The 24,816-nt window shown below is 42.2% G+C and overlaps 2 protein-coding genes across 16 annotated transcripts in view; one reads left to right on the top strand and one right to left on the bottom strand.

The window, feature by feature from the left end:
- Positions 1 to 6,788, bottom strand: part of SYTL2 (synaptotagmin like 2) — a 56,398-nt gene extending 49,610 nt beyond the window's left edge. For 3 of the 10 annotated variants that reach the window (XM_072032842.1, XM_072032843.1, XM_005029737.6), the window contains exon 1: positions 6,631 to 6,788. The gene's annotated coding sequence lies outside the window, so the exon portion shown is untranslated. Of the gene's footprint in view, positions 1 to 1,656; positions 1,791 to 6,402 lie in introns of those variants that run through there. The other 7 variants (XM_005029738.6, XM_013108683.5, XM_038177514.2 and 4 more) reach the window with 6 other exon arrangements.
- CCDC83 (coiled-coil domain containing 83) overlaps positions 1 to 24,816 on the top strand; it is a 45,859-nt gene that overhangs the window by 15,539 nt on the left and 5,504 nt on the right. Inside the window, exons 1-9 of one of the 6 annotated variants that reach the window (XM_072032847.1) lie at positions 9,395 to 9,969; positions 10,582 to 10,633; positions 11,931 to 12,053; positions 13,259 to 13,373; positions 17,156 to 17,240; positions 19,119 to 19,287; positions 19,973 to 20,140; positions 22,861 to 22,952; positions 23,818 to 23,886. In XM_072032847.1, the coding sequence (XP_071888948.1) occupies positions 13,291 to 13,373; positions 17,156 to 17,240; positions 19,119 to 19,287; positions 19,973 to 20,140; positions 22,861 to 22,952; positions 23,818 to 23,886 (666 nt within the window). In that variant the 5' untranslated portion in view covers positions 9,395 to 9,969; positions 10,582 to 10,633; positions 11,931 to 12,053; positions 13,259 to 13,290. Of the gene's footprint in view, positions 1 to 9,394; positions 10,053 to 10,581; positions 10,634 to 11,930; positions 12,054 to 13,258; positions 13,374 to 17,155; positions 17,241 to 19,118; positions 19,288 to 19,972; positions 20,141 to 22,860; positions 22,953 to 23,817; positions 23,887 to 24,816 lie in introns of those variants that run through there. The other 5 variants (XM_072032848.1, XM_072032849.1, XM_027466954.3 and 2 more) reach the window with 5 other exon arrangements.

Consider the following 24,816-nt stretch of genomic DNA (forward strand, 5'->3'; position numbering starts at 1 on the left):
TGACCATAGTTCAGCAGATTAACCAGAGATGCCAAGCCGTTCACTGTAAACTGTCAAAGTTATAAAACTACGCAAAGAACTTGAGTTCTTTACTGAGCAGCTTCAGAATTACAGGTATTCCTGCAAGCTAACATCAACAACCTCAGTATCTCTCATTATATATTGAGGTTCTCCAATTCTGGTTGTATTTCCTTACATGTTATACCATTGACACTGGCATAATATATTGTTTGAACTAATAATTCCTTTGTAAGACATTGTGTTGTGTGTTTATCTAGCTTTATGTGCAGAAGGATGTTGTGAGAAACAGTACCAAAAGCTCTGCTGAAATCCAGAAGGATTACATCAGCAGTCTTCCCTTAGTCAGCTAGGTGAGTAACTCTGTCATAAAAAGCAATTAAGTTCATTAAGCAGGACTTTCCCCTTGAGAACCCATGCTGGCTCTGACCAACAACTGCGTTGTCTTTCAGGTGTTTTTCAACAACCCCCAAAATAATCGCCATAATTTTACCAGGCAGTGATGTGAGACTGACAGGCCTGTAACTACCCAGGTCTTCTTTCTTGCCCTTATTGAGAAATGGGACAAGGTTTGACAGCTTCCAGTTGACTGAGATTTCTCCAGATTCCCCAAAACCTTGAAAAATAATTGAGAGGGGTCTCGTGACAGCATCAGCCAGCTCTCTGAGCACCCTGGGAGGAATCTGATGGGGCTCCATAGACTTATCTGTGTCCAGCTGGAGCAGCAAATCCTGCACAAGTTCAGAGTCAGCTGGAAAGTTATTCTCACACTCAGTTGTCCAACTTGGGGCTCTGGGGGTCCCAGGGCCCACCATCAGTGCTGAAAAGAGGTAAAGAAGGGATTAAACGTCTCTGCTTTGTCTATGTCCCTGATTGTGAGGTGACCAACCTCACCAAGTAACAGAATGATGTTATTATGGGACCTCATGGGTCAGTATCTGTTGCAGCTCAGCGAGCAGGGGCTCTTTGCCTACCCTCACTCCTCATTCAAGTCGAGTTTACCAGCTGTGGAAGTCCATAGTTGCACAAGGACTGCGACCACCACTGATGCACTGATTTTTCTCCACTATGTTTCTAAAACCAGGAACTTCAGGCTGCCTCTTTTATGCATCACAGAATTGCTCTAAAGTGCTCTCAGCTGCTAAGGTCACCAGTGGTGTAGCACATCTCCTGTTCGGGAGGACACACCATAGAGCCTTGTGGTACAGCTGGAACACAAAGCTGCCAAATCATGAGGGCAACTTTTTCACCATCTTTGCCTGCCCCAAGGCAGGCTACTGACCTCACAGCTTCACCAGCGCAGCTCTGCCAGTAGCCCAGCTCAAGCCTGAGATCACGCAGAACTCTGCAACAGATGCTCTGCTCTCAGACACCATTAACCATATAAAGAAGCAGCTGCAGAAGGCCAAGTCAGCCCTGACTCACCCAAAACTCCCCATTTCATTTGTCACTCTAGCCCCCCTACTTTTCAGGCACCAGCCTTGTTACTGTAACTACGGCTTGGTTTAATTGATGACTACTGTGTGCGAACAGCCAGCAAACAAACCAAGCCCTTTGGCTGTCCTTCTCAGGAGCTGGCGGACTAACCACAAACCTCGGACACTGCTCAGGCACATTTCTAAGCTTAAAATTACCTACCTAACAACTGATGTAATCTGAAGGCTACTGAGAAAGCTTGCGTCAGTTAATCCAGTCCTCGCTGGAAGACACCCATGTGCCTAAAAACAGGCTTTTACACAGAATCCAGTTACCAGGAGAAATCAGGTGCCAGCAGAAAAAGAATGGTCTTTAGGAGTCCTGCAGCCATAGAAGCAAAAAGCGAGCTAAGGAAAGAGGTGGCAGAGAAGAAACATGTTAGAGACATTTTCAGATAAGATAGAAATGTAATTGATTAAAGAAAAGTTAGCCTACAGTCCGCAAACTGTGTACAGCCAGAATCAGGTCTCACCCCAATCACAAAAAATAACTCAAGCTTTGCAATGAAATTTTTAATAGAAGCACAGAATGGTTTGAGTGGAATAAATCTTAAAGATCATCTAGTTCCAACCTCCCTGTCACAGGTACAGATACCTTCCACTAGGGTGGAAGATTACTGGGTTTTTGCCATTTGTTTTTAAATAGATGCATAAAAAAGCTTGCTGTAGCTCCCTGTTAAGAGGAAAAAAGTCACTCATCAGCCAGCTAGAACATCATCGTGCACTGGAAATCAGCATAACATAAATATTCCACCTGCTCCCTCAATCCTTCTGGCTAAGGATTTGAAACCAGCCAGCAGCATTGTCAGCCCTCCTTAATAGAGATATTAAATTGCCGGAATAACAGGAAGTCTATCAGCCATGAAAGCTTCACTCATAAGACAGCCCAGCCCAGCAGTGCAAACAATCACGTGCAAAACCCTGTCTTTTCCCGAGCTGGTACGAGTTTCACAGAGTGCCTGCAGGCAGCCCCAAACTGAGCACTCAGGAGGATGGCTCTGGGCAGCTGGCACTGTGATACGAGAAGCCTGGAAGGGCAGAGCAGGAGCTGAACTGCTCAAGTTGCTGCACATGGGAGGTGAGGAGCAGGGAAGAACTTCTGCAGCAGCCTGCCATAGCAGTGGATGGGGCACAATGTCAAACTGCGCCGCCTGAATGGGATTTGTCACAGAAAGGCTGCTGAACAGCACATGGATGGGAAAGAGGGAGACAAAGGCTGTGATGGAAACCGTTTCACAGGTAGAGTTAGAAAAATCCAGGGTTTAGTTTTTGAGTATAAAGCCTGCCCCTGAACAACAGGATTCAGTTTTGCAGGAGTGGCTCATTCTTGAAGAGGAGAGCAATGCAAGGCATGAACTTTCTCCTGCCCGATGCCTACAGCACACTCCCAAGAAGCCCAAAACCCAAATCCAAGAGGATTCAAATTCACATCCCCTTGTTTAGGAAGATATGACAGTCTATGATTTCCTTTACTTCACTTCTAACCCTCCCTGGGGCTGCGCTACTGAGGATTAAGCTGAATGATTACTGAAGTTCTGTTGCAACCTTGCGAGCAGGAACAAGCACCCAAGTCTATTTCCCTGCAGTTGGGCCACCACGTCACAGACTGAGCTGTCCCTCCTGACTGCCATCCTCACGCTGCCAGCCCTGCCCCGTTCTGCTGGGAGATTCATTTCCAATCCAGGTCTCTCCATCTCCAGAGAAGTCCTCTATTCACTACGAAACAAGAAAAACATAATGACATTTCCACTGACAAATTATTACATGCTACAAAAAAAAAAAAAAAAAAACAACCAACAAAACCCCAAACAGCAAAACCCACAGCAGAGAAAATGGGATGAGTATTCCTAGGTGGAGCACAGGCAACCTGCAAATTCAGCAAAGACCATGGCAAATTTGTGTGGGCAGGAGCACAATAGAGGGCCAAGGGCTCACTGATTCAGGTTGTTTGTTAGGTTTCTGCCTATGACTTCAACACACACCTTTTGCTTAAGGAGCCCAAAGTGCAATCACACACCTTTCCGGACCTCACCCTTAATTCTTCATAACTGATGTCCCATTTTTAATGCTATTTCTGAAGGACATAAATTGTTTAAACTTGATAGATAAGAAAAGCATGGGGGGGGGAAGTTTTAAGATTTAAAAAGCTGATTGTTTCAGCCATTTCTAACACAGAAACCTTTGAATATTCTGATCTGCTTCTGGAGCTCCAGTTACACAGCTGAGATTACATTGTCTAACTGTAGTTCCCCCAGCCTGCACAGGAGTAAGTCACCGACAGCTTATCAGTCAGAATCAGGCTGTTGGTAACACTGGGCAATTCCACGTTGAGTTTATCGATATTCAGTTTGGTCCTTTCACAGAACAAAAGCACCTGGTAGCACGTCTAGAGCATTGTTCTGGCTACTCTGCAAATCTCCTTTGTTCTTACTTTTATTTATATACATAAATGCACACAGACAGAGAAGTAGAAACGTAAGATTTCCTTGAGTGGGGGAGAGAAAAGAAGAAAAATTTTCTTTGTAGTATAAGTCTTAAAAAGTATAAGGAATACAGCAAGGTGGAAGAAGCCTTGCTCCCCCCAAAGTTGTGCATGTATGGTATATATGCACAGAACACCAAGCAGAATTTAATTCAAAATTAGTCTGGTATTTCCCAGATAAAGAGCCATAAAATAAGAAGGGATGAAAAAGGAGTTTCATTTCCCCCTCACCACTCTCTCCCCGTTGTCACTCTGCAATAAGCAGTCAGGTTACGTGTGGCCCAGCAGCTTTACACCATGAGGTAAGAATCTAGCACAGCCAGTTGCTGTACCCAAGTGAATTTGAATGACTCCCAACCACAAGAACGAAGCATGAATAAGTCTGTTGAAACGAGCTGTCAGTCATTTCATGCCCCCAAAAGCTAAAGAACTAGAGGCTGCTCAAACAGCAAATGCCACAGCATTGGTTTGACATACAGGAAAGCATAAGTGTTTGAGCACTGGGAGACAAAACAATTTAAGGAACCTCCTTAAATTGACTTTTAGCAACCGAAATCTAACTTTAAATACGAAGAACTGCTGGACTTGGAGCACCAGAAAATTACCTTCTCCTTTTAACATTTTTTTAATTTAAGTCAGTCATATTGAATTAAGAGCACTTACTGTACAGAGAAAAATTCTTTACAATGGTGCAAAACAAGTCGCTACTGAATGAACTAAAGACTGACTTCCGCAGGCAGAACCCTCTTTTAATTAAAGAAAAATACAATTAAACATTTTTCCTGCTGAGTGACTAAGACTTACTTTTCAGTTTCCCTGCAAATAGTGTTTTATTGGTAGGATTTTGTCTGATGTTTCTCATCACCGTTGGCAAAGCAGATACCTTTCTGTCACGAGCACATTATGATAGTATAGAAAACAAGCAACTCCTTGGACTTCTCCCACTGGTTAGCTTCCTGGTTAATCTTTCTTTCTAGATGTAACAGCTAATACCTGTCTTTCTGTGAAAGCATCAGAGGGTTCCTCCAAGTGCTAAACTGGAGCAGTTCTTCCACCTGGGAATCCAGCAAGTGCTGCCTGCAGAATAAGAGCTTATTCCAGAAAATGTAACTGTTCATGGTCCCTACCTAGTACTTCAGCAAAGAGACAAATTCACGTTCCTGTCATTCATCTTTGAAGGAAAAGGAGTGTCATTTATTTTGGTCTTCATCAGCGTTGGTAAATAATGATGATCTGTTTCACTGAATTTTAAAAGCCTGACAGCGAAACCGATGCTACATTATTCTGGGCTGCAAGAGGAAGTAAGTTTCCTTCACATGGGACTGGTCCAATGCCAGGTTTGGAAAATTCCAAGACATGCTGTGTAGCCAAAGCAGAGGCCTGATGCACCCATAAAGAAGAAGCAGACTAAGCAAGATGCCTTAGCGTTGCCTTGCTTTAAACCCAAACATAAGCACATTAAAACATGGTAATGGGTAACATCATACATGCATCTTATAACACTGTAACACCACTAGCAGTATTTTATAACACAGGTATGCATAAATATACAAAAGCACGTAACTGCAAACAGAGGAACAGGGATTTGGGATATATTTGCCCAAGAAGTGCACAGGAAAATATGTTCAAATAGAATTTGCAAGATAAGAGCAAAGGATGTAGAGCAAGCAGGAAAGATGTGTGGTGAGAGCAAAACAGACCTGCAGAACAGAGAGGAGATAGGTCTGATAGAACCAGAACAAGCCTGCAAAATGAATAAGATGCCAGCAAAATCAAGGTAAGCCTTACTTCCCAAAATAATATGAACTATGTCAAAAGCAGATGAGCTCACACCCTTTTCTTCCAGGGAGGAAGCAAGGTGCGTAAGACATTAAGCAAAAAAGATGGTAATTAATGAAAATCACAAAATTCTCACTTTGATTCCAGCGCCTCCTGTCAAAGAGCTTTCAAGCACCTTACATTGACCTCAGCAACTAAAACCATCGAGACCTGTAATTACCAGCTTTAAATACAGGGCAACAGTTCCAGAGCGCTGGATATTCATCACTTCACAGTTTTAAATCTCCTCTCCTTACAGCTCTGAGAAAGCTCAGAAATAATCACAAGGGTATTTGACGATCTGCCCCCAGATTTACGCGACCTTCATCCTGCTGCGATGATCCTATAAAAGAGATCCATAACCAAGATCCTTCTACTCACGGAACCGAGTGCCTCAGATTTTAGGGCCAGGTCAATCCCTGCAAGTCCCTCTAGAGAGGGACAAGATGCAATGAACTGTTTCAAAGGGAAAGAGTTTATTATTTCCACAGAGGCCACTAGCATCCCTCCAGGAGGACCTGAGAGCCCTCTCTGAGCGAAGAAAGCCCTCTATTTAGGAAAGCGGGCTCCTACAGAGCTAGGTCCGGGGAAGTTGGCACAGTTACTCACCGCCCACGGCCACAAGGAGGTCTCAGCACACAGGGACAAGGTTTCCCTTCTCCACACCGGCCCTCAGCCACAACCCTCGCCACCCAAACCCCTCAGGCAAAGCTCTGACTCCGGACCCCACCGGGCGCCCACAAAATCCCTCCGGGCAGCCCCAACGGGGCACCCCAGCGCCTTTTTCCCGTAGTTTACCCCAAGCTCTCCGGTTAGGAGCTGCCCGGTTTCCCTCACCCCTGCCAGCAGCTGCTTTCCCCGCTTGTCTGAGGTGAGGGAGGCGGCGGCGAGAGGCGAGGCAGCCCCGGCCGGCAGCCGCCGCGCCAATGGCGGCGCCGAGTCCCCTCAGAGCAGGGCGGCTCCGCCGGCTCCGGCCCGCCCTCACGGGGCTGGGCTCGGCTTTGGGGCACCTGTGGGCACCGCAAGGGCGGCTGGAGGAAGCGGGGAGGGTGTCAGGGCTGTGGGGAAACCGTCACGGGTGTGGGGAGGGTGTTCTGGGTGCGGGGACTGCGCCGGGTGCAGGAGGTGGGAAGGAGTTTTGGGAGTGGGTTTGAGAGGGCACTGCTGAGGGTTGTGGCTGTGCAGCTGGAAAGAGGGTATTTCTCATCGAGTCCACACAAATCACATCGAGTTTGGCTCGACTGGCTGCCTGGAGGGAAAATGATCTGCATTTCACTTTATCTGGTAGTGGGTAAGCTGAGAGGCGACAAGATACGCCTGTTTGCAGTAGATATATGCAGCGATAATGAAGGTTTCAGTCATCTGTTTGTCCAGGAAGCCACTCTAAGTGGTTTTCTGTTTAATTGGTGGCACAAAATACACACGCCACCATTTGGTAGGATGATCCAGCAGGACTTTTCCTCTGAACTGAGCCTTGTTTGGCTATCGAAGTGCCAAGATGAAGCTGGAGTCCCTCTGGGATCAGGCCGACAGCACCAACTCCCTGTCTTTCAGACAGCCCTCGAGGTGCTGCTTTTGCCTTACATACGATCTTCCCAAGCCATTTGTTTTATATTTTTAATCCTGTTTGGGGACACCTGGAAAATTTCAGTCCCTGGAGTGCTGAAAGTAGAGCCTGGACTGCCAAGCCTGCAAGGTTGCTCAGGGTGTGCTCTGGCCATGCTCACAGGACCCCACTTTTCAATGACTTCCCTCTTGCGGCCACAGTTTGCATCGATTCACTCCCCAAATCCTCCGTAATCAACACTGTGTTCCTAGTCATCATAAAGCCTTGAATTTCACCTGCTACTCTAAGTTAGGTATGGTGAAAAAATTTAATGCTTATTAGAAAAAAAAAAAAAAAAGGCAGCATTTTTATCACAAGTCAGTAAATTACATGTATTTTCAATTTCAGCTGTTTTATGTGGGGCTTTCTGTCAACAAAAATAGGGAATAGAGCATGCTTTATGCATTATCTGATAATACCCTGGATTTTAAATGGGGCTTCCTTTCAGTTCACATGGATCAGAGTGAACTGGAGACCTTGTGAAAGCTTAAAACTCAGTTACTCCCTCTAATAATCTCCATTCAAGTGCCTCTTAACCACACACCCTGTTTATTTAGATAAATGCAGTGTACTAAGCTGCATTTCTTCAAACCCACGCTGAACTCCAGCTCTGCACACATCGAGAAACACAGCTTGGTACATTCACTAGAAGTGGGGGCCCTTTTGACATTCTCGGTACGTGTAATGCATTTGTCTATTGTGTTGAATATCTTTTTTTACCCCTCTGATCGCCGTCCCAAAGTGGAAAGAGGAAGGCAGTGGTGAGTCTGAGCCTTTTCAGAGCAGACACACTTGTTTCAGCCTGCAGCTGTGGGTACGCCTGGCCCCTGCCGGATGGAGCTGGAACTGATGGGTCTGGTGCACCCAGCATCCCAAGCAATCCCCCTTTAATCAAAAGGTTTTGACACAGGGTTCACGGAAAACCATAAATCAATGGGATTATATATGCAAGGGCTGTCCCAGCTCAGGCCAGTTGCATGTTTATATGTTTTCAATAAAGAGAAAACAGAAAATACCTGAATGACATGTGAGGCCCCTCAGACTGATTCCTGAGTAACCTAAAACGGTAAGAGCCTGCAACCAGTACACAGCCTTTCCCCACAGTTTTTCTGCCCTGGGGTAGTAGATCTGAAAAGTCTGCTTTTTGTATAAATGTTGAGTGGCTGTTTTTCATGTGAATTGAGCCTGAGCACTCTCAAGGTGGCAGTGAGAAGATGAAAACTAGTGCTGGAATGACATGCTCTACCAATGCTCCTTTCAATCTTAGCCAGACTTATTCTCAGCACAAAGAAAAGATATACGCATGCTTTTGATTGCAGTATAATACAAAGTGTTATGACCTCTTTAGGGAAAAACAACAACAAAACTGCGGGTATTTTTGTGCCTTGATGTTCCTATCAGATTCAGAAAGTGGATCGTTCTTCTGTTACCCCCTTCAATTCAACAAATCTTTTTCTCTAGCCATTTTCCAAAGCAGAAAGGAAGGTATCTCCTCTGAATGAAACATAAAGAAGTGCTGTGGTGTGGTTACAGAACAGCAGGTATTAGTTGAAGAGCCATAACATCCAGTGAAGCAAAGCATCTAACTGATGGAGCTTTTCTTCCTCCAGCTTCATCCAGAGAGAATCTGTCTCCTTTGCACACTCAGCTGCAAAAAAGTGAACTAATGTGAATCACACCTAACTCGGGTCATAAAATCCTAGAATCTTTAAGGTTGGAAAAGATCTCTGAGATCATCTTACCTCTGTCATCTTACTGACAGAAGGCATTGCTTTACATCTTTAAAAGCAAAGTCTTCAAAAACTTTTTTAAAACCTTAAAAAAAAAATCCTTTAAAATGTAACAATAAAATGTACACACTAAGTGTAAACTGTGAAAGGAAACAGGTAGTGTGGGTAAATTGACTGTATATGGTGCTCTCTGTGGTAAGGAAGAGATTGGCTTGATAATCATGATCATAAAATAGATGTCTTTAGCAATCAAGTGCATACAGCTAGGGCCTTAAAGTTTTGCTGTTCTTTTGCTCTGAGATGAAACAAGCACAAGGCTTGCTGCCATGAACGAGGGTGTCTTTGAACTGGAGCTGTGATGCAGCATCGCTCTGAAATACCCAGTCCAGCTGATGATGGGACGCTTCATGTGCTGCTTGATTCCTAGGAGCTGAGAAGGAGGCTTTCCTCAGGGACTGAAGACAAACTTCTTTTCCGTCCCAACACTTTCACTCCCCTGTTTTCAGCCCTGGTGCTTATTTCTAGCATCCACGCTGGCTTCTTAACCATGCCTCCCCCATCCACCGCCCTCCCTCAGCTCCAGGGGGGACGGCCAGGGGGACCATCCCCGATGGCGGGGTAGGGGCAGGAGAACGGCTGCCCTCCACTTTCAAGCCCTAAAGAAGCCCCTACAAGCCATCCTGCCCCGGGACGAGCCAGGAGAGCTTTCCTCCCGTCAGGATTTTGGCCGCTTTCTTTCCCCGTGTGCCCGCTCCCCGCCAGGGGACGCCGCCGCTCCTCAGAACTCCCTCATGACGCGGGGGCCTCCGTTGTCCCAGCAACCGCCGGTGGCGCCGCGGGGTAGGCGCTGCCCGACCGCCGCCGGGTTTGGGGACACCGGGGGGCTTGGAGGGGACTTTGGGGACCGGCAGCCGTCCGAAAAGGTGGCTGAGGCGTTGTGTGGGTGCCGCCGAGCCCCTGGGGCTGAGCGGGTGCCGGGGCTGGGGGAGCGGTGGTGGTTTGCACAGCCCCGCGGGGCGGCCGCGGGCCGTGAGGGGGTTTTGGGGTGAGGGGGGTGTGAGGGAAGGGGCTGAGGGCGCTGGGATGGTTTTGGGGGGCCGGGGAGGGGATTGTGGTAGTTGGTGGTGGGGTCTGCTGGGAATGCAGCTGTTTGGGGTAGAATCCTAGAGTCATAACGGTTGGAAAAGCCCTCCCAGATCATCTGGCCCCACCACCCCCTACCACCAATGTCACCCACTAAACCATGTCCCCAAGCTCCACATCCAACCTCTCCTTGACCACCCCCAGGGACGGTGACCCCACCCCCTCCCAATGCCTAACCGCTCTTTCTGAGAAGAAATGTCTCCTCATTTCCAACCCGAACCTCCCCTGGCACAATTTGAGGCCATTCCCTCTGGTCCAAGTCACCTGGGAGAACAGGCTGACCGCAAGCTCCCCACACCTTCCTTTCAGGTAGTTGTACAGAGCAATAAGATCTTTCCTGAGCCTCCTCCAGATACATACAGTGAGTACAAATGCCGCTGCGAGCGGTGGTGATGACTGAGTTTGTATCAGTGGTGAGCTTACATGTAGGTGGTCACTGCAATGAGCATCTGGGAGCCATGGCACTTGGGTGGCAGTGTATGGGACCTGCTTCCTTCGAAGAATGAAGTGGCAGCATTAGTTGGTGATCGAAAACACGCTGCTGACAACAGTTTGGGTCTACCAAGAGCCCTGATTTATTTGCTTGGGAGAAGAAAAATAGATCTTGCCTTCTCCAAATGGTTTCCTGCTGGTTTAAAGTCTGTGGTCCATTCTCTGTCCCCCTAAACACGTTTTCTTCTCTCTCATCTGTGTGTATTTTCTGTGGCTTGCAAAATAGAGAAAATCTGTCATTATCGTATGTTTTTCACCTTATTCTACAGCTTGGAGGCTTGCTGCTCCCTCCACAGGAAGAAGTTCATAAAAACTTTGTTTGAGCTCACCTAGGTCTTGAGTTCCAGAAACCAAACCTTTCCAAAGTACTGCTGCTCTGTTTTCAGTTTGCATCCAATTTTAAGCAAGGGATTCGATTATCCCTTTAGTAGAAGAGACAGAGATCATTTTAAAAAATAAAGTTAGGAATTTCTGCAATGATCTTCCATTTCTGAGGAAAACCCACAAAATTTATGTTCAAAGTAGAATCAATACCACCCAGTTAATTCTGCACTGGAGATGGCTGCTAGATTATTTTTTATAAGTAAATACATATCCTACACTTGTGGATCTGATCTGGAAATTTTAAAGAGCTTCGGGGGAGTTAAGCACCTAACTCCTTGTCTCAGTGAGATTTTTTCTTAGTTCACTTTGTTTCTTGAAAATCTCAGTCTGAATGTTCTAACTTGAATGTTGTAACAATTTTTAAAGGTTTCATAAAAATATTGTATTGAATAAACCAAAGCCAAATGAATCAATATCTGTAAAAGTCGCATTTGAATGTTGAAGAATTATATGGCTTCAGACTTGAGTGGCTGCTCAGATACAAAAGGATTTTTTCTTGGATAATAAATGTTAATAGTTTTTACCCCAGTTATGGTGATACTGTGATGCAGGCATGATTGTAATGAAGTTCAACAATAGAAATCTTTTACTCATATGTAGCAACCATTAAAACTTTGAGCTGGGACACTTTGGAAATTCAAGGTATTGCTGGTGGGAGTACGATTTTTCCAGGTTTCTATGAATGGAATTAGCTCTGTTTGTGACTTAAATAATCAGGTGTTGCAGAGACTGTGATGGACTGCTTTACACAATTGTCCCTAAGAGTGTGAATTTGTCTTCAGCAGCGGAACAGACAGAATCTGCACAAAATTTCCAACAGAGTAGGAATAAAATTCTTCTGGATAAAACATTATGAAGAAGATATTCCACGGTCTGGGGAGCTGCATATTGACCTAGACCCCAAGGTATGTTTTCCCTTTCTTTCACTTGTAGAGCTGCCCCTCAGTGAACATTTCTATTACAGGCCTTTCTGCTGTATACACTGCAGCAAAGCGGCTGTTCTCAGCACGCTCACTTGTTTCACCAGCAGGCATCAGCTACTCATCTAGGTTAGAAAGCAATTTTGTATGCAGCAAGCTGACCTTGCCTTGCTTCAGGGTATGGTGAATGTATTGAGAAGGCATGTGCTGGTGTATGGATTCGAGTGCATGTGTCAATAGTTGGTTTAACTTCATTCCCTTGATTTTCGATCAATTTGGCAAGCTTGCTGTGTTACTTTCCACTATTTTTTTTCCTGTTTCCTTGTGCTCATTGTAATGAGCTGGACCATCCTGCTGCATCCACCCTGCTGCGTATTTACTTCCCATAAAAAATTGTTTCAATCTTGTCTATCTGAGTGATAACAGAGAGTTCAGAACTTGAGCAGAAAAGCAGTTTAAAATAAAAACAGGTTATGTATTATGTTTCTATTCATTTGGTATAAAATTTTGTACATTATATGAACTAAACTGAATTTAACATTTGATGATGTGACTGCTAAAAGTGAGAAATCTTTGTAAGTGCCCTTTTCTTACAACTTTTTATTTTATATAATATATGCTACCAGTTCCATTACAGAACTATTCATTGTCAGTTGAATTCTGAGGCCGGTAGTTGTGACAACATACCCAGGGAATACTGCTGACACAGATATCCCTTCAGAGAGTGGTTTTGTTCCAGCTCTGACAATGAAAACTGATATCAGAGTTGCAGTGAATGGCAAATATTCATAGTGCTAGGAGAACAGAAGGAGAGGGAAAGAGATGCATATTAACAAGTGAACTTGATAAAACAAGCCTGACAAAGAAACAGAGACAAAGGACTGTAAAAGAAACAACTGCTTGTTTGATTTGCAAGAATGTAAAACAACCCACAGTGAGGGATGCAGTAAGTAACTAGTGACAGAGGCCCCTGTTCCCAAACATCTCTGTGCAGGACAGCACTTCAGGATGTCCCCAGAACAGGGACCTGAGTTCTGACACGGGCAGGATTGTTGCTGTCAACAGAGCATCTTTTTTTGTTTATGTTAGAATCGTTCAGCAGCCTTTGACATTTGTAAAATAAGACATTTTCTGGATCGTTTTTTTCTCATTTTGTTTCTTCCTTTCTGCTTGCCCTGTCCTCCTTTTAGATCTAGCTTCCAGCAGAAATACAGCAAAAAACATGGAAGAGAAGAAGAAAGAGGAGAAACCAGAAGAGCAACTTTTAGAAGAATACACTTTCCAGAAAGCCTTACTGGAATTTCAGTAGGTTTAATATATTTAACTTTTCATTTACATAGAATATATGATATGAAAGCAGACAGCAAAGAGAAGTATCCAATTCAGAACTTGAACTGATCACCATATTGGCTATGGCAATTTTGCACTGTACTTTTTTTTCTTATTTTGAGTTTTCAGGGCTATTTTAGAAATCTGCACTTTTTCAAGTGCTATACTATTCCTGTAAGAAATCTTTTAAGTGGATCAGAAATAATTTTGTGTCGTTAGGATAAAACTTAGGACAACGAGTTTTAATAAAAGCTAAAAATGTTTTTGTCTGTTAGTAGCAGATGGTTTGATCTGCATGCTCTGAGAGTGCAAGATCACATTTGATTGTATTTTCTGGAATTCCCTGGTGCTCACAGAGGTATGTAGTTACTAGCCACAACCTCAAGACCTCCGGTTTGTTCCTCTGGTGCAGCTGAGAGTGGAGCACAAAGGAAAGTGCTATGTGCAGTCGACCTTCAGAATAAAATCCTGTCTTTATGCAGAGGTTCTGAGCTGCTCCAGACTGTTCCAAAATCTCTAAAATGACCCTCACTGTAGGGAATCGTCCGAAGAAAAGCCATCACCATTTTTCAGTCCCACGTCTTGTATGAAAAGTTCTTGCCAGTAAGTTACCTGTATAGCAGGAAAAGAAAACCCTGCTACAACCAGTATCTGATGCAATGTCTTATTTCACTGAACTCAGGCTCCTCTGCTGCACCAATACATATTTCCAAGTCATGTTCTCATTGTGCTCTACCTAACGCAAGAGTTTTTTTAACAATACTGAAGAGCATTATTAAAATTAGCTTGGAGCAAGCTTTTTATCAGGAACAACCAGTCACTGCTTTCTGTTATTTACTTATGTTGATCCAAAGGAAACAGGATCAGTCATGATAGAACTATAAAATTATAACAAAACAAACCATGGACCTTATTAGTTCTCAGAGTCCCCACACAGCCAAATAACCTAGAAATTATTTTCCAAACAGTAGTTGTCAGAAGCACAGCTGAGCAAAGCACTGTCCTCAGCTTCTAACGGCGGATGTAGGTGCTTAGTGCCAGGACAGACTCCATATACATTGCACAAACTAAGTGATAAAACTGTGGACCCAAAACAGGAACCTTACTCACGTAATAGTAACTCTACCCTCAACTTCTTACCTCAGTGTTTAAAATCATGGTTTTATAGAGGATCACAGGAAAAATCTCATTGTAAGCTTACACAGGGAGGAAAAATTGATTTTGACCAACTTTTTGACTTTGAAAATAATGGAGAAGAACTTTAAAGCTTTTCTAAAATCAAGCAGAGAACAGAAAGAGGTAAGGGGAATATTCCAGGAAGTTATGTAATAGTCCAGTTGATTTGATCTCCAATCTCTTGGGAAGATGATTGAAAGGACTAAAATTAAGCTCTGTGATTTTTATCAGAGAAAGAATTTGAAAGGGAAAAACCTCAGCATACAACAATTACAATCAGTTTTTAAGGAGCAAGGAGCCCTACCTCAGTGTAGGAATGAAAAGCAGGGTGAGCAAATGGAAGAGCAACCACGTGCAGTTCTGGTGACACCTATAGGAGTTTACAGGATGTGGGGTTTTCTGTTTCAGTTTGTAACTGAAATACAAATTCAGTTTATAACAGAATACAAACTTCCACAGTGAAACAGACCAAGTTTAGCTGAATCCTATCACAAACAATATCTTCCAAAAAAATGCCAAGAAAAATATTTTGCTTAGAAATAAGCAAACTGTATTACTAGGCTGAGGGGAAAAACTGGTTTCTGGTAAAGTTATTGTTGTGCTTATTCAGATATCCAAGCAAACAACTCATTTATCTGAAGAGTCTTCCTCTGCAATGTGTTGTACTGACACATGATGTTTAGTTTCTGAAACAATAGTAGAGGAAAAAGGAAAAAAAAATAGTTTTCTTTCTGTCTTTCTCCTTCCCTCTCTCCCCCTCCTACTTTGCTCTCTCCTTACCTCTCTTTCTCTGATACTTTCCTTGTCTCTGTCATCTATAACTTCTCTGTACTGCTGTATTGTGCAAAGCAGCCTAATAATACAAGCAAATGTCCTTCACATTCTTCCTTAGGAATTTTCAAGCATAGAATATTTATTTAACTTCCACTCCCGCATTTTATTTTGCACATTGAAGAAAGAATGGCTGCTGTTAACAGTGAGTTTATTATTTTGTATTTTCAGTACTGTTCTCTAGTTTGGGATTGGATTGGAACAGCAGTCCTGTGAATTACTTACCCTAGTAACATCGTATAGATGACTGACAAAACTATTATGATACCAGAGAGGAGAGGCTTTGTTGTTTTTTTTTTTGGTAGAGGATGAAATATTTCAACTAGCATGCAGAGCTGAGAAAAATAGTACCAAAGGAATCATCAATCTAGCTGTTCTGTGGCTTCCTGAATCTGACAAATACCATGGAAATAATCTTCAGAGGAAAGTTCCAACGTGTAGTAGACAAAATAGCATATATTTGTTCTTCTCATAGGTATTTTTGACATTAACAAAGTGACATATATAATTCCACTTCATGGAAAATCTTAAAGTAGCAGAAATTAAGATCTGCATCAGTATTCAAAACACGAAAATTGTTTAATGTGGCAGGTGATTTAGGAGATCACAGTGTGTGGCTGTTCTTGGTCTTGTTCAAGCTGTCACCTTTGTCTGATAAGTAATGTATTTTTGCCGTAGCCATCACCTCCATGTCCCTCCATGTAGCCCCTCTAACTAATATCCTTGTACTTAGTGGGAAACCTGAAGCACACCTTGGAGCACACTGAGAGCAGAGCAGGCAAATCTAGTAACCTCCAACTTACATGACTCACTCCCAGAGTGATCCAATTTTAGCCAGGAAAATGTGACATTCTTTTAAATATATATATTTTGGTAGAGACAAAACAAAACTAAACAAACAAACAAAAAAGAAACAATAACAGTTGAAACAGTAAAAGATACTGTGATAATTGTACCACGTCTATTGTGCTGCATGGTGAATGAATTTCAGGAAGATGTAGGAAGATTACAGAGAACTTTGCAAAAAGACACCATTTCCAGTCCAACATTTCTCATTCTAGAAGAGAGATCATTAGAAAAAAACATTTCTTCAGCATCTGGGGCAAAGAGAATCACAAGTGGTCTATGAAAATTGTGAAAGCAGTGTGCTAGTTCTTTGGAAAAAATGTGTAGATTTACTTACAGAACTACTGCATTCCCCATTCCCTTAGCACTTCTTAGAGTTATTTAACAAGTTCTTACAGTAAACTTAAGTTCTTGGTGAAAAAAGCAGTTGAAGGCTCACCAAATCAAAATTTTGGAAGAACTGGATGCCATTTAAGGCTCCAGTTTGGGATTCACCTGGCCTATCTCTTAGTGAGCTGTCTAGGCTTCCTATATAGTGAGTGATGAGTAATAATTATTTATAGAGCACAAATTATCTTATCTTAAAAGAGATGTGGACAATAGGTTATCTGAGCCACAGTCAGAAAGGAAAGAACCTGCTTCTTCCTCTCTAGTAGCCACTCTGGTAGCCAAAGGGATGGAGTAAGCAGGGAGTCTGCTTCTCACTATCAGCACAAGATCCAAACTGACACGAAGGTCCAGATCTATATGGGAAGGCATTTCTTTCTGTGCCGTGAGTAGCCCCAAATTAATGAATCAATATCATACAAAAAATACATCCAAGTCACACTGATGTCTCATCTAGCTTAAACATTCCTTTTTCTTGCTTTTGAAAGGATTTCTCTTTCTTTATTCTTTCCCCACAGAATTGAAACCAAAGAAGCAGCAATTGATCAGGTTTTGTGTAACCTGAAACAAGTGGAAGAGAAGAACAAAGAATATCATGAAAGAGTAAGTGACTGTACATCCTTCTCCTACCATATTTCTTCCTCCCACCACATTTTATACATGGTATTTTAACTCACAGATTCAATTTTGTTTTTTTTTTTTTTTAATCCAAGTACTACATTTACTATGACTAGACATTGCAGTGAGTCTGTTGGAGTCAGTTAAACTAGAGTTAGTGAATCACTTCATAAGGTGAGAAGTTAAAAGTTGTTCTAAACGTAGGTGTTGTAAATACAACCATGCAAAAAAAAAAAAAAGAGATGCAGGAATAGAAATGCAGATTTGGGCACAGGAGTTTAGTTAAAGTGAGTTCAGTGAAGGTGATTTCCAATCTATATGAAGTACTCAGTAACTACCTACGTATTTACTATTACTCTGCCCACCTTTCACTAGGTAACTTTACTGTAATATGTTCAGATTTGCTTTCTCAAACAATCCTGCAAATATTCCTCAAGGAGGTAAAGAATACAGCTTCAGCATAAAGAAGAAGAAACAGCATTATCTGATTTTCGTTGGTAGTATTAGCAGATCTGACTACGTATACAGGTTTGCTGACCTTCTGTGGTTCACTTCCGAGGTAATGAAATTGCAGTTTCAGATTGTCACAAATTGTGAGAGTTTAATTATTCTTTCAAATTTAATTGCAATCAAAAATGAACAAAAAAAAAGAGCGTCACACTGTTGTCTAGCTTTAATTTTTGGCACTGCTTGATGAAGAGACCCTTTCTTGTTGGTTAACATTGCGTTACCGAGGATTATTTTTTAAACAAAGTTAAATAACCTTGTTAAGATAAAGGTTATAATCCCACCTGAGTGACACGTATACATAACGGTCTAAGTATGGCACCTGAGAAATGAGACCAGTGGGCTTTGAAATATATATATTTGACTATATATATAAAGTCATTTAATGAAAGGAATTAAAATCTCTCAAAAATGCTTAAACTGGATCAGGTGATCAAATAATGCTGCCTCTTGCACTTCCCAGAGCAGTTAAACATTAAACAACCAACCTCTCTATGTCCTTCCCATGCCTGGTTGTTCCTTTGCTTTAAAAAATACCCATCTGTTTGGTGTTCGTTTCAGACTTGAAGACTTCATGGTCCCTCAAGGACTTCTTCATACTTTAGACGGTACAAAGTACTTCAGGGCATTCTCGTAGTGCTATTTGGGGTCCCTTCTCTTTGGGCTGCAGCTCTTCGGGCTCCCTTCTTTGTTTCCTGCTTAATGTTTCCAAGCAGTTTACAGTTAATCCTTTTGAAAGTGGGGAATGTTTGAGACTCTCTACTGCATTATTATTGTTGCAGTTTGGTTGGTGTGGTTGTTTGCTCCTCCTTGGTGTTCTTTGGGAGCAAACATACACAGTCAGTAATTTCATTTGAGTGTCACTTACAAGGTTGATGGCAAGGGGACACAATCACAGTTGTGGAATTGGTAGGTATAACTAATTCCAGCTTTGGCAACTCTCTCTGCTGTGGTTATAGGCAAGTGACTTGATTGATGACATTTCCACATGAAGGTGGTAAATTGTCATGAAGAATGTTGAAGTGAAGAACTAAATAACTTGTGAATGGGAACAATGTTATTTACCCACCAGGAGCTTTCTTTCCAGGCAATGGAAGGCTATTCATGTGCTGCACCGAGTAGGGCAGTCATTTGTTTCTCATTTCCTTGTGGTAATGGACTTGAAGTTATTGAGAAACTTCTGAGACTTGCGGATCTCCTCTCCCCTCCGTCCTTTTCAAAACATGAAGAATAGCTGAGTGGTTTTGCAGTGTGTCCTGGCACCGGTACAGATCTGACTTTTCTTCGTTGCTTAAATTTGTAACTTTGAGAACCAATTTGAAAATATTTCAATATAAGCCCTTCCAACTCTCATAGAACAACCGTCTGAAGGAAGAACAGCAGGCACACATCAGGCATATACTCAGAAAAATAGAAGAAAAGGAGAAAGAGCAAGATGAAAAGGCGGTTGTAACTAGGGATGACGTGGAAGAGTCACTGCAAGCCATATGGCAGTACACTAAGGACAAAGAACAGCTTCTGAAAGGTACCTTGTGAGTTGCAGAAGCATGGTTTGTACTTTACATGCTTGGAATTAAATACTTCTTTGCAATTTAAATAGAGATTCAGTGTCTTTGTTACATAAAAAGCATACAGCTTTTCCTCCCTGAATTTAATTGTGGAGAACCTATAAGTAAATCTGTTATTTAAGTCAAATTAAAATTCAAAAGAAGTGGGTCTTTTATAGAAACAGACCTGGTATATTAGACTGTTTTATTCCTTCCACGTGACATGTATTACTGTGCAAGTACAGAGGCTTCATATTTTCCATTCTATTGAAATTCATGGAAGCTTTATACACTGGCTCCACTGGAAGATAAAAAAAATTAAAAATGATGGCAGCCAAAATGACTGGGTTTGGTTGTAGAAAGCTGCGGCTGCCATCCCCGTGATTCTCAATCAGAGTGAAATCACGTGTCTTTACTTGCAAAATGCCAGTGAGCACTGTTGTCTCCTTGGCAGAATAAGATCTGGCTGTTTTCAGCAATGATGGTGGCCCTTGACACTGTGTCATCATGTTGTAGTGTGCTGTAATGCAGAAGAGTCCCCTCTCTTTCCCTAATCTCACAGAAAGTGCCTTTTTAAAGAAATTGAAGAACTCATAAGAATTATGAACTATCAGCTCAAGAAATTGGTAACAAACTTGTCTTCTGGTGCCCTCATTTCACTAGACCTGCGCTCCCGAATGGAAGAAACTGACCAACGACTTTCAGCAAAGCAGAGTGAGAGGGATTACTGGTTGGAGTACAAAAACGTGGGAAGTAAAATACACGCCAACAAGATTAAGAATCTGGAAAAAAACATCCAGGAAGTCAAAGATGACCTTCACAGGGCTACAGGTCAGTTTACAGCTAGTGTAATGCACATTACTTGCATTAATTAATTAAATTATAAACTTAGTTTGAGGCCAAGTTATAGTCATTGCTGACAACTTTTCAAAACTGTGTGCCTAAGCAGGGCTGCGTAATCCTCCTATAAGACAGAACGCTATCTCCATGAAAGTCACTTTGTTAACAAAATTAATAAAGTTACAGAAATGATGAGCATTTAAAGAAATTGATAACCTTCTCTTCTGACTATTTTCTTGTAAAACACAGGCAACCTGTTTTTTAAAAATGTTGCTGTGACGGCCAGAAGTTTGGTTTTTTTTAATAGGTTTATGCGTGTTTAGATCTCCTACACACATGGCTCCCTTAGCACTCCTATTTGAAAATGTTGACTCTGCTCTCGTTGCTTCTCGTCACGCTTGAAGCACTTTGCATGTTGAAAACTTCTTTGACAGGCTCGTGGTATGAGCTCATTCTTGGAACACCATCCTTTGAATCGAGCACGCTGGTTTAAATTCAGGACTAGAGGGAGCTGTACAGCCAGTGGTTTGAACTTGGCCTCCTGGTTGCATAGTCTCATGCGTGAGGCCCTGCAAAACTGCCAGCACAGACATACACAGATCCTGGGAACCGTTTCAACACTGACACAACAGGGGAATTAATTTAAGAGCTCATGTATTCTGGTGCCGAGTGCTTTACGAACCCATTAGATCTCTTTACTACTGCACTATTTTAAAATCATGTAAATGTTTTGCTGGTATGTAACCCGTGCCGCTAACAGGAGAAGGATGTCCTGGTTTTCTCCCTTTACGACCCTCTCAGTATGCATGACTCCAGCCAAGCAGCTGGTAGTAACAGGCAGTGACACTGCTCTGACAGTCTCCCTATATTCCGTGCCAACCATTACCAGGCACCAGCTACTGCGGATACGAGCCAGCCAGCTATCTTTTTTTGTCTTGTGAAACATATTTTATCACGATTAAGATCTGCATTACACTTTCTGCGTTGCCAGATAGCCAGCCCATCAGAGATCAAGATCTGTATTCAAAGAGAGGTCGGTGTTTTGCATTGTGTGCTTTCCCTGTTCTCAATCAGTTGAAAACTTTTGCTATACAGCTGCTGGTATACGGAAAGAGAATAGGCTCTTATATAGAATGCCAGAACGATCCAATAGCAACATTCAGTCTGACCTCCTGCATAGCAGGGGCTACAGAGCCAAAAATGTGTGACTAAACAGAAGTGTGTTTGTAGAGAGGCTGTCACAGAGGTACCTACAGCAGTTGCCTAATTAACATCCTGCAAAATGATGCTGCCAGCACGGGATGTTAGCATACTTTTTACCCAGCTTCCTGAAATCAAACTTGTGGCTGGGGAGTACTGTCTATACAGAATTTACATCCAACAAATTCTCAGTGTGATGCTGCAGCAAATTGGGCTTGTTCAGCTCTCACCCTTCTAACAGGCTCAGGGAATAAGCACAGGTAGGGAGGTTCCTGTTTTTTTTAGGTACCTGACACTGGCATAGCTTTTGTGGTGTGGACATTTTAAACAAAATCACTGGAGGGTAGAGGCAGCAAAAGAAAGCCTAACATTTACATGAGGTCTGCGGAAAACAATGCTGCAGTGAGACTGAGGGTAAATATCCTCCCTAGAAAAAAACGAGCATGTCTGAACAGTTCCTCCTTTGCTTAGTCTCCCAATACATCTCAGATTGTTTTGCTGTCTGAAAGAATGAAGAGGTGATTTAATTACAGTATGTAAGCACTTCCCACTTCATTCTGCCAAGTCCAGATGGCGGATTGATTAAGGTAGGCCAGGTTCCACCATGCTAAATTAGGAACTAATGCACAACTAATGCACCTTTCTTATTTGACTGCCTTTGATTCCACAGCGGGTCCATGACCAGACACTCATTTACAGCCAGGTCAGCAGCAGACTGTCTGCAACACAAGTGCAGAGCTAGGCAGAATTTCAAGCTTCTGGAACAAGTGTGAATTGCCTTCCTTCAAAGAAATTTGCTACAATCTCATTAATTCTTTCACAAGGAGAACATACCAAGCAGCGCCGGGCTATTTAGTACAGCACAAAAACAACTGAAGGGAAGGATGAAATAATTAAACAGCAAGAGAACAGAACTTGAAGTCAAAGCCATTCAGTTAGATACAAGACATACTTTCTAAATAAGGACCACAATGAAAGCAAATAACTGAGGCAATTGCCACCTTCTCTGTTTTGTCCTGTTGTCAAGTTGGAACCCTCCTGGAAAGCTTAGATAAGTCAGAAAATTTATTAGGTCCAGTATAATGATAACTGAAAAAATGCTGCCATAAAATGATCTAATATGCTTCTATATCTAAAGCCTAAGCTTTCTAAGCACATCTCTTGCATAACTCCGGGAGCAGTGCTATTAAGAGAGTCAAAATGTAGTGGTAAGATACAAATATCTTAGCGGAGAACTACTCAGTTTAGTAGCTGTTGTAGTTACCAGCAGAAAATTGCAAGCTACTTCAGATTTCTAGTTTTTTAGTTAACTCTACTGTCCTTTGGGTTTAGGAGGACATTTTCTATGGACAAGTTAGATGCTCCATGGGACAGGATTCAGTGCATGTGGGGGGGGTGGCTGACAAGTTCCTCCTTAGGAACAACGTGTCATGTATCTAATTGGTGTCAGAAGACATTGATGTTACATAATGATGTCTGTTTTTTGTTTTTTGTTTTTTTTTTCTTTGAAGAATATTATAGAAAGGCTTTGAAAGCAGTGAAAGAAGAAAATGACAGACTAGTTGAGCTGTACACGAAGAAAAGTAAGGAACAGGCGCAAGAGGTATCCCTTCTGTCTTTTTTCAAAATACCAACTGCATCATAGCTATGATTTACGTACTCTGCATTAATCTTAACTGGAATTAAGACGTGGAACTTTTCTAACAAAGTGAGAGCAAAATAATCCGGTAGTACTCTTACTGAATATGGCTTAGCTTATTACTAATGACATAACCTTTTTTTTTTAGTATAAGACCATCAGTGAGTAGATATGGGGCATTTTAGAAGAGGAGTTGTGGGAAACAGGGGCACAGGTAGTACTTGTTCAAAAACATGTCACCTTTGCTGTCATTTTAATTTTTATGTTTACATAGAGATCAAAAAAACATGTCGTGTGAGAACCTAATCTAAAGGACTTCATGATTACAGTGATCTGCGTTGGTATCTTCCCTCCCAGTTGTTCCTTTCCTCTCACTGACATCAATAATTAAATAGCAGTGATGGCTCATTAGCACAGAGCTCTCCGTGTTTCTGTCACTTGTCATAGATCAGTGCTGCCTCAGTTGTGATTTGGCTTGTCTTTTTTTTTAATAGCAAAAGATTTGATACCTTGCAAACAGGAAAATTTGAACAGTAGTGGGAACTCAGCAGAAATTGATAGACAAAAAAGAAAATTTGCTAACTCAAATATAGGAAACTATAAAATACTGGTAAATTGCTTGTTGTATATAAAGCACACTGGGCTGGGTGATGGAGAAGAAACAGCTGGCGCTGTGGGCTAAATCTGCTCGTAATCCCTCAGGGGATGTTACAGGCTGTCTTGTGGATGTTTCTTAATTATTTCCTGCTAAAGAGCAGAAGGTTCTTTTTAGTATACAGCACTGTCAAAGTCCTGCTTTCAGAGATGGTCTTAAATTGTGTTTTCCCAGAGTGCTGTAAGATACTTAGACAAAAGCAGCATCAGAGAAATTGAAGAGAACGAGTGGCTGAAAGAAAAGGTAAGAGGATCACTTGCTCTCAGTTTATCATGGCAGCTCAGGTTTGAAATGCAGTGGCCTAAAATCATGGCTGTCTCCAGTGACCAGATTCCGAAGACTTTAATGGGAGAGATGAAAAGAGTTTTGGAGAAGGGGGCTTTGGGCATTTTTAAATGGGAGATAATAAAGAAACCCTGGAGATTAGGACACCAAAGAGAGGAAAATCAAAATTGCAGAAAGTTGTAATTGGTTCCTTGATAGCTCTTATATTGTTCTTTAATGGCAACTTAGAGTTAAATATTGGATATATGTAACTTTTTGTGTCCAGGAAAACCCTTTTTGTGAGACAAATTAATGAAATTGATTTTTCCATGGTTAAAGTTTGATATTGTGTTATTCCAGTCAATGCAGATTCTTCGTTGCAATCAAATCTAAACAAGAGACTGGAGGAAGGAAATGCCCTTCCCCATCACTGCAAGCTCACAGTTTAGAACTGAGCAGGATTTTGGGGGAAATTAATAAATGGATTTACAGTTTTTCAGTGCCAGATCAACAAACCCGACAGTTTCTCCCTTCTACCTACTAGTTTGAGGCACCACAGCTTTTGAGGCAATGAGGTAGTGGTCAGCAGAAGGGAACGAGTGTTTTAATCTGTATATGAACATGCAGGAGCTTGAATTTAATCGTCCTATCACGGAATGCATATATAAAGCTGGAGGACTCCCTTCCCTTCTTCTGTCTCACAAATTTTACACATTATTAGGCAGTGTCAACAGAGGAGATCCAATCTGGAGTAGTCTTTCGTGCTGACAGGCCCTCTTCTCAGACTTGAGGGCTGTGGGTTTCTTTCCTCTCAGCTAGAAGTTTGCAGTGTTATGCATTAGCTTCTTTTGTTATTAGTTTCCTATGGTACGAGTTAGTGCTCTGAATTATTGTGGAAAACAAAACTAT

The sequence above is a fragment of the Anas platyrhynchos genome, chromosome 1, assembly GCF_047663525.1.
Source record: "Anas platyrhynchos isolate ZD024472 breed Pekin duck chromosome 1, IASCAAS_PekinDuck_T2T, whole genome shotgun sequence".
Lineage (NCBI taxonomy): Eukaryota > Metazoa > Chordata > Aves > Anseriformes > Anatidae > Anas > Anas platyrhynchos.